Consider the following 12,500-nt stretch of genomic DNA (forward strand, 5'->3'; position numbering starts at 1 on the left):
AGTTAGAGTGAACCAATGGAACAGGATTTTCCTGTTGTTCCAGAATTTGGGAACTTCGGGACCACTTGCTCCATTTGATTCCTCACCTGGTTTTTTCGAAACTTTTGGTTGAATGGAAAGCTCCCCTCGTTTCTATGAAGCAGTGTTCCAGATCAGCAAATGGTGTGAGAATAAAACTCAGGAAAGCTGGAGACCTCACCCAACAAAAATTTCAGAAAAAGGACCAAAACTAACAAAAGGCATCTAGTCATTACTATTCCCTGGGTTTTTCTCCATGGAGAACAAAGAGGAAAGTCTTGCCTCTGAAACACTGACAATTTAATTGTCATCTAATCCCTGAAATGCAAGCTTAATTTTCTGGTGTATACTTGAGGCATAACAAAAGCTTGCAACTACATCATATGCAATTAAAATTAATATTTACATGTAAAAAAAGAACAGTAACCGAATGCAATGCATGCAAAGAAAAGAGGCCCATATAATAGGTTTAGTAAGTACTGCAATGCAAATACAGAAAAAAAAATAAACAATAGGCTCAAGACAACAATCACATGGATGACTCACATGCACAAATGCTTCTAACACTAAATCTTCAGATCTTTAGTAAAACAGTTATGCTCACATCCAGGACTGACTGCAGTTATATTGTTGACCAATGTGTAGTTTGTGTTTGAGGTGAATCCGGAAAATAATGAGAGCAATTTGCCACACACTTTTAGGAAGCAATGCAAAGTGTTCCCATGCCCTTATTTTCAATTTATAATTAATAAGCATCCTTTATGTCCCAGGAAGTGGGAGAGTAAAGTCCAAACGTATTCCCACAGCTTACTTTACCCGTTTCAGGAGAACAAACGTTACCCCAACATGACAAGAGTTTGGGTTAGAGATAACAAATCTGTTTACTTAAGTATTTTACAAAATGCCTGAACTCTCACAATAATAATTAACTTGTAAGAAAGGGTCATTTAATCCTTCTCACAATAATAATTAACTTGTAAGAAAGGGTCATTCAATCCTCCAAATATTTTTTCCCAATGCACTGAAAACAAGCAAAGACAATTTTTCCTGCACGTAAGACCCTAATCTTCTGATACAGCCTAATACATAAACGTTTTGTGCAAAGACAAGGAAAATGGGTCAAGGTGATGACGCTGAACCAAAAGCTGACACATTACGAACCATGTCAATTTCATATTAAAACAATAATGATAATAATAATAATAATAATAATAATAATCATAATCATAATAATCATAACAATAATATTATTATTATTCTTATTAGTATTATTATTATTATTATCATCATCATCATCATCATCATCATCATTATTTAGCAGTACTTTAAGACAGCCTTGATGTTCACACAATTCTTCCAGCTATTATAATTTATGGAGTAAGAGGATAATATTATTATTATGAACGTTAATACTATGTGTACAGCAGTGTAAAAATCACAAACTAGAATAAAGTACATGTACATTCTTAAAATTTGAACCAACCTATTGACATATTCTCAATCATGAGAACAATAATTCTCACACCTGAAACTTTGAGACGGCACCTCAAACAATTGCCTTTTTTTCTTTTACCTTCATCAACAATGGCTTTGTAAGTGATAATAACAGTACCTTGTTCGTCTTTCTCTTGAATACAATCCCACATTGACAGTAATTCCTTACTTGCAAATGAAAAATGCAAATCTTTGCTTCGTCTGATTTTATCCACACTATATGTGATTTGACACCTTAGACATGAAAATTCTGATTGCTTGTCCAGGCAAAACGAACTTATCCTATCAAAATGGAAGGGGATGTTATAACTGCAGCAAAGTCAAAAGGAAACTATAGAGTGAATAAACAAGTTGTGTCCAACAGTTAGGGAACATGCTCCAGAAATTTCACAAGACGTGATACACATTGAGCCAGACCTGACAGATTTGAAAAAAGAATACTATTTTAGCGACTCTACTAAAGGTTTCTGTCAAAGGGTTCTTTTGAAACCCAAGCTGGCCTGATGCACAGCTCAGGCCACCTTTTATTAATCAATTTGCAGGAAACCGAATGGAAGCTAACTTAATGTCGCTTCATGTGAAGGGACAGGTGATCAGACCTTGAGAAGCATCTGTCACAGTGCGTACATTTGAACGGCTTTGCACCAGTGTGTTTTCTGTAATGTCTTGTTAGCTCATCAGAGCGTGCGAAGCGCCACGAGCAGCCTTCCCAGGAGCATTTGTATGGTTTCTCTCCAGTGTGAGTGCGCCGATGTGCTTTGAGGTGAGAACTTTTCGTATACACTTTAGAGCAGCCTTCGTAGTCGCATTTATGGATTCTTCTTCTTTTCATGGGGTCCGTTTTACTGAAAAAGAAAAATGATTACATAGCTTCTGATGAAAACAATTGATGACTAGAAAGAAAGCATTCATGGTTGGGTGGTTTGAATCAAAAATAGTTCTTAACTAGCTCTATCCATAAAATGAATTCCCATATCAATACGCACATTCTGTCAACTGTTTTTATACACTGATTCATACACACTTTTGCTGTCTGGATTATATTCTTTCCAGTAAATGAAAGTGCTGGAACACGTTAAGCTGTGACATTGTGAGGAAGAAGGTTAACTGTTTCAAAGAAATTTTTGGCCTTTAGAAAGACTACAGTTAGATTGCTTTCCATTAAGCATAAATGAATTATTTCCCAACAAATGCACTGGTCAAGGTCTGTATCCAGACAAAGCCAAGGCAAAAATTCATCGTTATTTACATTCAGATCCTGGAAAGAAAGCTAAGAACCTAAATTGGCTTCTTGGTTCATACAGCTCTCAAGAAGCCAGAGTTATACCCAGTTCCATCTGGCAGAACCCTAATACTTTTTAAGATGTTAAGGCATGACTCAGATGTTTAGATGTTTAGTTAACATGTCCCCACTTGACCCATTGATTCCCAGGGGTGGGACTCAACAGATTTTACTTTGTCTACCGCTAGACAATTTTACTCATCAATGGGGGAGAGGTCCAGGGAAGTTCAGGTGTCAATGGGTAAAGGCAATACTAATGGCGACAGTTTTTCAGTGAGTGATTCACCCATTGACTCCCGGGGGTTCCCCATTGACAAGTAAAATCGTCTGGCGTTAGAGTAAAGTCTGGCCAGTTTAGGCCGGTTTGGACATGAAAGGGTTAAGGGATATTGATAGTCAAATGTCATTGACCTCTTTCCTACAACAACTTTTCAACAGGGTATTGCAGTCAATCATTCCGTACAGATTCTAACCTAGGGGCCTATCAAGCAATACCCAAAGTAGTAGATTTGATGATTATTATGTCAGCTGGGAAGCCCATTTTCAGTTTTCTATCACAAAAAGAAAAACAATCACAGCTGGTCACGCGACTTGACATAAATAACCTTAACACAGGTTACTAAAATGTTAAGGTCCTTAAGCTTTATTGGCCTGCCAAATTTAAAAGAGTTGCAGCAAATTGTAGCGCACTGTGTAACACAAGTACTAGTGATGTTTGGTAACTTACTCAGTCTTCCGACTTTCTCTTCCAGAGCTGACAGTTGGTTCCCTTTAAGACAAAGAATGTAAAACCTAGTTATTCTTGGAACAAGTCTTTGTGGTCTGATAAATATCCACCACTAGCCACTGACACTGAGATGAAAAATTCTTTGAGTAGAAACTAAACCAGTGAAATAATATGGTACAAAAAGATGATTTTAACTCATTTGTTCCTGCTACGATTGCAATAAATTAGTGCACAAATCCTGTGTCAGTTGCTCGGAGGTGAATAGCAGAGGATGTTATACTAAACACATCTATACAATCCCATGTACACATAGAGATGTATCCAGAGTGCGTCATTGTGTCCTGGGACGCACTAGCTTGTTTTTCTTTTGGACGCACAGAATATAGAAGCAAGGGTCCAATTGGATGCAGAAAAAAATGGAATGTTTATGCAAATTACAAACGCCAGGAAAAATATACACACAGCATATTTCACAACAAAATTGAACCTTCCCATTTCTCACTACGGAGAAATGATAGAGTTCCTTTAATTTTAAAGTAAGTACACTGTTTGTTCAGAGAAGAAACTTTTCATGCGAGCGGAATTCGAAACATATTGTTGTCATAGGTATCACGTTACTGAGCAAGTGCTGTTACGCATGTATGCAAATTTCCGTTTGTTTGCTTTTCTCTTGATGAAGTCGTTTAGTATTCTAAAGGTCTCTAAAAGCACTATTATTTTTTAATAGGAATAAAGGAGTGGGTTAGATGCAATCTTTGCTACACCACAGACTAGGGTCCTTTTCTTGTGTTGCTTAAACTGCAAGTTCTTCTCAAATTGTGATCTTAAGATTTTGTTGCACGAAAATAGTTGGCTATAAGACACCCCAATTTTAGCATTAACTTGCCACCCAAAGACAGATTTTTCTTGAAAAAACCGTGTGCCTTATAGCCGAATATCTACAGTATGAAATGCTTTTGAGTGGTATACCAAGGAATATCCCAAGAGTCACTTGTATTTTCTTGGTATACACACAAGCCTTTGCCAAGAAAATGCAAGTGACTAGTGGGATATTCCACAGTATACCACGAGAAAGGGTTGCATAACTTTTTTATACCATGCCATAGAAAATAAAGTAGTCAGCAAGGCAGGATGGACAGGTTGGGTGTGATACCGTTGAATTGCACTGATCGATGGGAAGGTTTGGTGGTTTACTGACGAATATTCAATGGCTTTCCTGCATTCTGAACGGCTGTATTTTCTAATTAATGGCATGGTATAAATTATGATATACAGGATTTTTTTTAGGACCAACAATTTTCATTTGAATGTGCAAAATTGGGCTTAAAATGGAAACTAAACAAAGCACTGAACATTATTATAGTTTCCATGCTTCGGGCAAAATAGTTATTGATGAATTGATTTTCTTGCATAAAGTTTCTAGAAAGTGCACAAAACTTGGGTTGATCAATGAGACCTTAGTGCTACACAAAGAGGAAGTTTTTTCACTTGGAAAACACAGAAAAAGTTTGCCATACAGAGTAACTAAAAATCATCTAAATACATGACCAGGTTTTCTGTGGGGTTAAAAGTTACCAAAGAACTATTTTGCCACGCAGAAGTCTTTCAATTAGTAAAAAAATTTCGGGAGCCATAGCAACTATTTATGGCAGGGCTCCACATTCGCAATCGTTCGATCGTCCCAGACGTCTTAAAACCCATCCGGATGAGTATAAAAACTCCAAAGGTCGTCTGTTGGACGAGTGAAGTTTTAATTGATGCCATTTCATGAATGCCACCAAATGTTATATAATATAGATTGTACTTTCATTCTGATTGCTTTCCGTTCAATGAAAACTTCCAGAAAATAAGGAATAAACATGCAGCTTTCCTCAGCACTTAAATCTCAAGGCGTCAAGCGCCATCTTTGACCATGCAGTATTTTCCATGAAAAGATTGCAGGCTCAATTTTCATGTATCTTGCCACTGGCATGGTTGTTAGCAAGTTGTTTAGCAAAGAGCAAAGGGTGACTGGTGGTCTCAGCTGATAAAGTGGCTTTAGTTACAAGGTGTTTCACCACCTTTGGCAAAAAGGAAAACAAAAGAAACAGAACCTGCTGCTTATGAACAGCAAAAACACGAAATCTTGGAAGCATTAAAAAGAAAGACACTTACACAGGAGCGTCAAAACTTTGGGTCTTCAAATAGTAATTTTGTAAGCCACATTCAAGTGCGTTTTGTCATGCCAGATATAGACCACTGTACTCCAGAGTCAAAATTTGTAATTTCTGACGAGATTGTAAAATAAAACTCAAATGCTCAAGTTTCAAGTGATTTTATCAACCATTTTCTGTACAGTTTACGCATTTTTTCCGGGCAACTCAAAATTTGTTCGGGCAAGTATACAATGTATCATAAGACATACTTGCCTGGCAGACGACTTTGATAAAAAATGAATATAGATCCCTGCTATGGCTACAAAACAAAATTCACCATCTTACATCTTTCTCAAAGGTCATGACTTGTGCCAACTTTGAATACTATCGCACCATAATTTTCTGAGATTTTCTTGGCTTTGTGCTTAAATATTCAAATGGTACCACTAATGATGCCTCCTTGTTTGCACAGCATTAAAAAACTTATCTGCAGCCAAATAAGATCTTTCAAACATACAAACACTATTCTTTTTTTGTTTTAAAAGGCCTTTCATACGTACTCATCAAAGAGGATAGCTGGAGGAGACTGTGACCTGACAGTGTGCTCATAGTCGTCATCTTCTATCGTGTACTCTTTTAGATGATCTCCTGGAGATACAATAACTGTTGGTGGGTTGTCTGTGCCATTACAGCGTCCTCCGTATCTGCCTGGAGATGCCTCGGTAACCTTACAACAAATACTAGTCAGAGAAACTCTAACATAAAAGCTCATTTTCAAAGCAAATTTTAACTTACCTTATATTCATCGTCATCTGTCGTAACAACTCGGATTACTGTCGTTCGTTCAATGTGCCCATCAGGATCAAGCTATTGGCAAAAACGGATGGTATTTTGTTAGAAAGATAGTCAACTATTGTCTTACTATGGAGATCAAGACAGTACAGTAACTGCCATTAATATATGTCGTAATAACTAATACCAACTGTATCGCTTGTTGTCATTGCAAATACGGCAACAATGCAGCTCAACAAGGTCGAATTGAAAGCATACTATGGCGCCTCTGGCTGCCACTGTATGGTTCATGTATGATTTCGAGCGCAGCTTACAGCCAGTTGGAATCAGCTGTATGCTGGTTTTTTGCTGAGGGAGGAAAAACTAGAGAAACCAGAGAAAAACCTTAGGAACAGAGTAGAGAACCAACACAAACTCAACCCCCTCATGGTGTTGAGCATGAGAATCTAGCTTGGGCCACCATGGAGCTCTTACCCCTGTATCATCCCTGCCTGCCAAGCAAGTGATGATGCACTAAACACCTCTTAAAGGCCCACATTCACCCAAATATTATTGTGCACCATGATTGAATTTCGTGTAACACAAAAATACCTAAATAGCTGACAAGATACGAAAATTTAGTCGCAATTTCGCAAATTTTAGTCGCAAAATCGCTGCGCTGCATTGTGTTGTCAATGGTTTAGCAAAAAAATATGAGCCCGAAATACTTGTGTGTAAAGAAACGCCGAGTGACCGAAGGAATGGAGCTGTGCATGTAACATCGCAGCTAAATTATTCTACAATTATGCTATCTTCAGAGAAAATTCACAGCGAGAAACAAAATAATTTTGTCATTTATTTATTTAATTATTTTAGCAAAAGTAGCAGAAAAGTGGCAACTGCTAATCCTTTTGTTTCGAAAGAGCGAAGGTGACAACAAGTTGCAAATTTACGACTTCTCCAGAAATTTTAGTCGCAAAGGGAAAAATTTAGTCACAAATGCGACTGTATTGGTCGCAATTTCGAGCCCTGTATGTGCTTAGCCTGAGTACATTCAGCCAATCAGATCACGCATTTGGACAAGCCATCATTTGCAAACAAAAACAAAATTTGTTTAATGTGATGATGCACTAAACACCTTTTCAGCAAAGACATTTATCACTTTTAGCACCTTCTGATTCAATGGCTCCTAAGTTTTTGACTGTGAGGTTAACCATGTTTGTTCTTATTCCCCATACAACACCAAATACATGTAGTGCCTGATTATAGGACAACTATGCAATGAAAATAAATTTCCCTTGGTCTATTTGTACTGGGCTACTATTTAATTTAACAAAAATGACATGATTAAAAGAAATGGTGCAGAGGACTACAAAATTAACCACAGGAATTTAAAATGCCATATGGCAAACAACTTAATGGTGTCACAATAAAACATTTAAAGAGAGCAACATTTAATGCTAATTCTGTGTGGACAAATACAATGTAGAAGAATGTTTAAGGGATTACCAACAAACACACACAAAATAGTAGAGCTGTTGTTCATTAGATAAGCACACTTACATCTAGAAAAGGTTTCAGAGACCTTTAGGCAAAGTTTCATGAGCACTAAAAAATTGAAAGGAAACTTGTTTGTGCTAATTGATGCGACACTGGACACACAAAAAATGTGAAGAGGCATGCATACACAGCTACCCCCTTAGAAGGCATCAATGCTACACTGTACAAAGAAACACTTCACACACCTGTATAACATGAGGTTGAGAAAGACAATTTGCAGAACTGAAAAGGAGAGCAGAAATTGTCATATCATTTAGAAAGAGCAAAACCACAACAAATTGACTACTTTTTAAATTTTAAATGATGGTGCTAAAATATAATTATATATTGATGCATAAACCTGTATTCATCTTCCCAAAATTCCTCTTAAGTAGTGGAAGACCCTATTATGTAAGACTGAGTGGAGGCCAATTCGGTCTGTAATCATACGAGTGATAAAGTCAGACGACCACACAGCAAGAGTCCGATTTCTTTATCACCAATATGATTACAAACCAAATTGGACGACACACAGTCCTCTTACAAATTAATCATAAAAATGACAATTTCTGAGAAAAGAAGCAGAGCCAAGTTATGAAAGGGAAAATCTGCAATCAAAGACTGCAATCAAAACCTGCAATCAAAATCTGCAATCAAAGACTGATTTAATATCGCTCTGAAAGAAATTTGGGAGTCTTTACACTGTTTCTATGGTGATTGAAACCAAGTTGTGATTGGCTGATCTAAACTACAACTTTGAATGTGATTGGCTTATTGAACTGTCCAATAACTACTTGGCAAGAGTGAAACACTGGAAAGTAGGAGTTTTTTTAACCAAACACAATCAAGGAAATTGTAATTTTGATGATTATAGAGGACAAACTGACCTCTACTTAATTCTTTGACCCCTGAGAGTGACACCTAATATATTTTACTCTGTGGTACGCCAGATGATGTAACTCGTCAATTTGGTGGGGGGAGGGGCATCCAAGAGCATTTGAGGAGTGATTGGGTTAAAATAAATACTTAGTCATTCACACCTTCATGTGTACAATGACTCAAAAAGACATCTAACACTATCAGATGAAAGTCATTATCAAAGTCAGATTCTACTTATGAATCTGTTGTCCAGTCTTCATTGTTGGTCATTTTGAATCCACAGCTGAGTCAAAGATAGCACCAAATTAAAATGAAGTGCTGTCTGCTGCCTTGTCTCTAATAAATTAATACTAAAATGTGCATTTGGTTTGACGCCAGACATTCCAACCCCTTTTGAAGGAAAATAGAAAATACTTTTAGTGCTAAAGGCATGAGCCATTAGGGGGGTCTGGGGGTGGCCCCCCAGAAAATTTTGCAAATTTTGAGTGAGACATTTTAGGACAAGAAAGTGTAAAACATAATTTTCTACACTCAGACTGCAAAAAAAAAACTTCAGATAGCAATTTTTTCCCTTAGAGATTCTCAATCAAATCAGGGGGGGTTGGAATGTCTGTGACACACCTTCAACAGGATGTTTGAATCAATGTTGTTTAATTAGCACAAGAGTGGCTTAACAAGCTTGTCAAAGTTAATTCCTCGCCAGTCATCAGAGTAGAAACAACAGGAACACAACCGCAAATTAACAACAACAACACCTCCCCATATCAAAGGGATCTGCGTAAGGATGGAGTTCAAAAATTGCCAAGGTGCACGCAGCTCACTAAACAACCCGATGTAGAAGTGATTGTTGCACTTAACTGGACAATACATTTTTTTCAAACATATACATTTCTTTCATAAACAACAATACCTAATGGCGCTTTTCCGCGACACTACACACTACAGAAGTCAGACATGATTCCATGAATTACAGTAAGTTCTAAACAGTGTTAAAACAATGTTTACACCAGGCCCAAGATACCAATTTAAAATTTTCATTCCAAAGGTCTCACAAAAAATCTAAACCACGAGCAATTTTGCTGTTTTCAAGAGCAGAGCTACACTGTATTTGGCAAAAGTGTAAGAAAAAAAAACTCTCTAAAAATGCCATGAACATAACCTCGTTTATGATACGGACAACCTAGTCCAAGACAAATATTTAAGGACATTTCTGATTGGTTCTCTGAGCAGTCCAAATTTTGCAATACAAACTGCTAAGATGCACCGGTCACAAAGCAGTGTATATAGGTTGCCAAACTGTTCCCATTTTCTGTTTTTGTTTTCTCTGAATTAAAAAGAAAAATGTGAGAAATGTTTTTTATTTAGTCATGTCAGAGTTCCACTACAAATTTTACTTTCCAGAACCATTAACAGAAGCAGACAAAGAGGCAAGACTCGAGGAATAGAAAACCCTGTGCAAGAGAGCCAATATAATAAAAACCTTGTTGAACTAGCTTGTTTGGTCCATACTGATAAAATATTGGTCTCATTCCTTTTTTGCAAGTTTGTGGACTGAGCCTGTTGCAAAAAGAGGAATGAGTCCAATATTTTCCCAGTGTGGACCTCACGCTAATTCAATAACATACCTATACTGTTACTGGCAAACAAAAAGACAAATACAGTTAAATAGAACGGTTTTTTGGACAGCAAAACATGTTAACAATCACCATAATTCTTTTGCAACCACAAAATTTAAACAATATTTTTTTATCAGCTACGCAACAAAATGTTTCTCAGAAAATTGATAAGACCAATCATATCATCTAAGGAAGCTATTTCAATAAGGCAGCAGTAACCTCGTATTAAAAATCTGGGTCAACCCTGGACGCTAACAAAAAGAAGCTGAGGGGAGGAGTTCAAAACTCGGAGCCTCTTGGGCGTGGCAATTACAAATATGACAAAACTGCTGCAAAAAAAAAAAACTCCAACTGGGTGGGATTTTTTCATAAACAAAAATTCTTTGAACATCATCAAGTTGCTCCAAATGTAAATGCGCAAGAGGTTTAGGGATCCGATTTCAACTCAAGGTTCCTACGGATTCAAGTGCTCCAGAGCCATAGAATAAAAAATATCAAAGTTTTTGGTGTGATAATTGTGTGAAACCAGCAAATGGAGAATACTGTAACCATGGTAAATTTATTATAATCCTAATTTCTATATTTTTATTATTTGGATAGATTTTAAATTTAGAAGATATAAAACAACAACACAAAAGATGATTTCTGTAAACTGTTTAACAGGTCAAGACAAGTCAGGGAAATAGACTTCCCCCTAACAATTCAAGCTGAGTTGAGACTACAAAGAAAATGAACTCCGGAAATTGGGCGACAGTAACAGTTCAATATTCAGAGAACATTTTACGGAAATTGAAATCCAATGCAGGAAAGAAATAATACGATCTACATTTTCCTGAATGCTCATTGCGAGGGGATTGACAGGAAATTCAACGGGACCGATTCGAACCCATACATAAACAATGAATCGAGCGTCTCTGAACGCACACACGTTTTAGGCGGCTTTTATCTCGTTAGCTACAAAATCAAAACAAGAACTTGATGGAGATACACCAGAAGCACTGGCATTTTTTCCTGCCAAAAAAAATGAGGAGCGATATTCGTACCGATCAAGTATTTACGTCAGAAATCAAACAACATGACGTGGGGAAAATAGTGCGCATTTTGTCCTGCAGTAGCTAGAACAGTGTTAATATCAGAGAGGAAAAGTTGCGCAAAGTTTACTGATTTTGCTGGCCGCAAATTTTCTGATCGAGGTATAGATTTCAGCCTCCCAAAATTTCCACTGCTTTGAGATAATAAAACGCAAAACTTATGGAAAAACAAAGGAATGGTCTTAAAATGTCTGGATGTGCGCAATAATGAATCGGATTCCCTTGGAATTTTAAGGATCCCCCGTTTCCTGTTTGAAAAATATCTTAAAACTTCATTATCCTCAGTATCACAGATGAAATGCTCATAATAAAAGTGCTTGACTCGTCTGCTAAGAACGCTGCACCGGATTTGACAAAAATCAAGATCAAGGCGAAACGACCGAAATTGTCGAAAACCGCTAAAAGGAATCTCGGGGCTTGCATCGGCAAATTTCGCCGGCACAGAACACAAAGCGAGGCGCAAAACAATTTAAAATGTTTTAATTCCTAACAAGTTGACTTTCTCAAGCACTTTTACGAACGCTTCAATAGATTTAAATTTTCCTTACCCAGAAATTTGATTGCAAGCCTCACAGGTTCCACTCTCCTCTGAAAAGGACAAAGGAAAGACGAGTTTGGTTGGAATTACTGAGATCGTAGCATTACAAAGGTATTGTGTTCACCAGCCTTGGAACATACAGCGAGAAAGCGACGAAAATTTTCCTTCAACGCTCACCTTCAAGGAGAGCAGCATCGAACTGGCATGCCTGATCTTGGGTTTTCTTCGCTCTTTTCTGTATTGTTCTTGTATGCGTCGAACCTTCTTCGTTCGACGCCATGTTATTTCTGGAAGCCAAACACGACGACCACACCCGAGTGAAGCCAATACACCGCACTTCCTAAGGGTGGGGTAGGGGGGTGGAGACGAGGCACGTCCCTAGGGAGTGGCTAGTGCGCGATATATTTAAC

General features: G+C 37.4%; 1 protein-coding gene across 1 annotated transcript in view; it reads right to left on the reverse strand.

The window, feature by feature from the left end:
* Positions 1-12,500, reverse strand: part of LOC138015011 (Krueppel-like factor 8) — a 13,552-nt gene that overhangs the window by 974 nt on the left and 78 nt on the right. The window contains exons 1-7 of the mRNA XM_068861906.1: positions 12,268-12,500; positions 12,101-12,140; positions 8,173-8,209; positions 6,452-6,523; positions 6,217-6,383; positions 3,522-3,563; positions 1-2,357 (exon numbers count right to left, since the gene is read on the reverse strand). The exon at positions 1-2,357 is cut by the window's left edge and continues 974 nt beyond it; the exon at positions 12,268-12,500 is cut by the window's right edge and continues 78 nt beyond it. Of these exons, the coding sequence (XP_068718007.1) occupies positions 2,075-2,357; positions 3,522-3,563; positions 6,217-6,383; positions 6,452-6,523; positions 8,173-8,209; positions 12,101-12,140; positions 12,268-12,370 (744 nt within the window). The 5' untranslated portion in view covers positions 12,371-12,500 and the 3' untranslated portion in view covers positions 1-2,074. The remainder of the gene's footprint in view (positions 2,358-3,521; positions 3,564-6,216; positions 6,384-6,451; positions 6,524-8,172; positions 8,210-12,100; positions 12,141-12,267) is intronic.

The sequence above is a fragment of the Montipora capricornis genome, chromosome 9 (genome assembly GCF_036669925.1).
Source record: "Montipora capricornis isolate CH-2021 chromosome 9, ASM3666992v2, whole genome shotgun sequence".
NCBI classification, from domain to species: Eukaryota; Metazoa; Cnidaria; class Anthozoa; order Scleractinia; family Acroporidae; genus Montipora; species Montipora capricornis.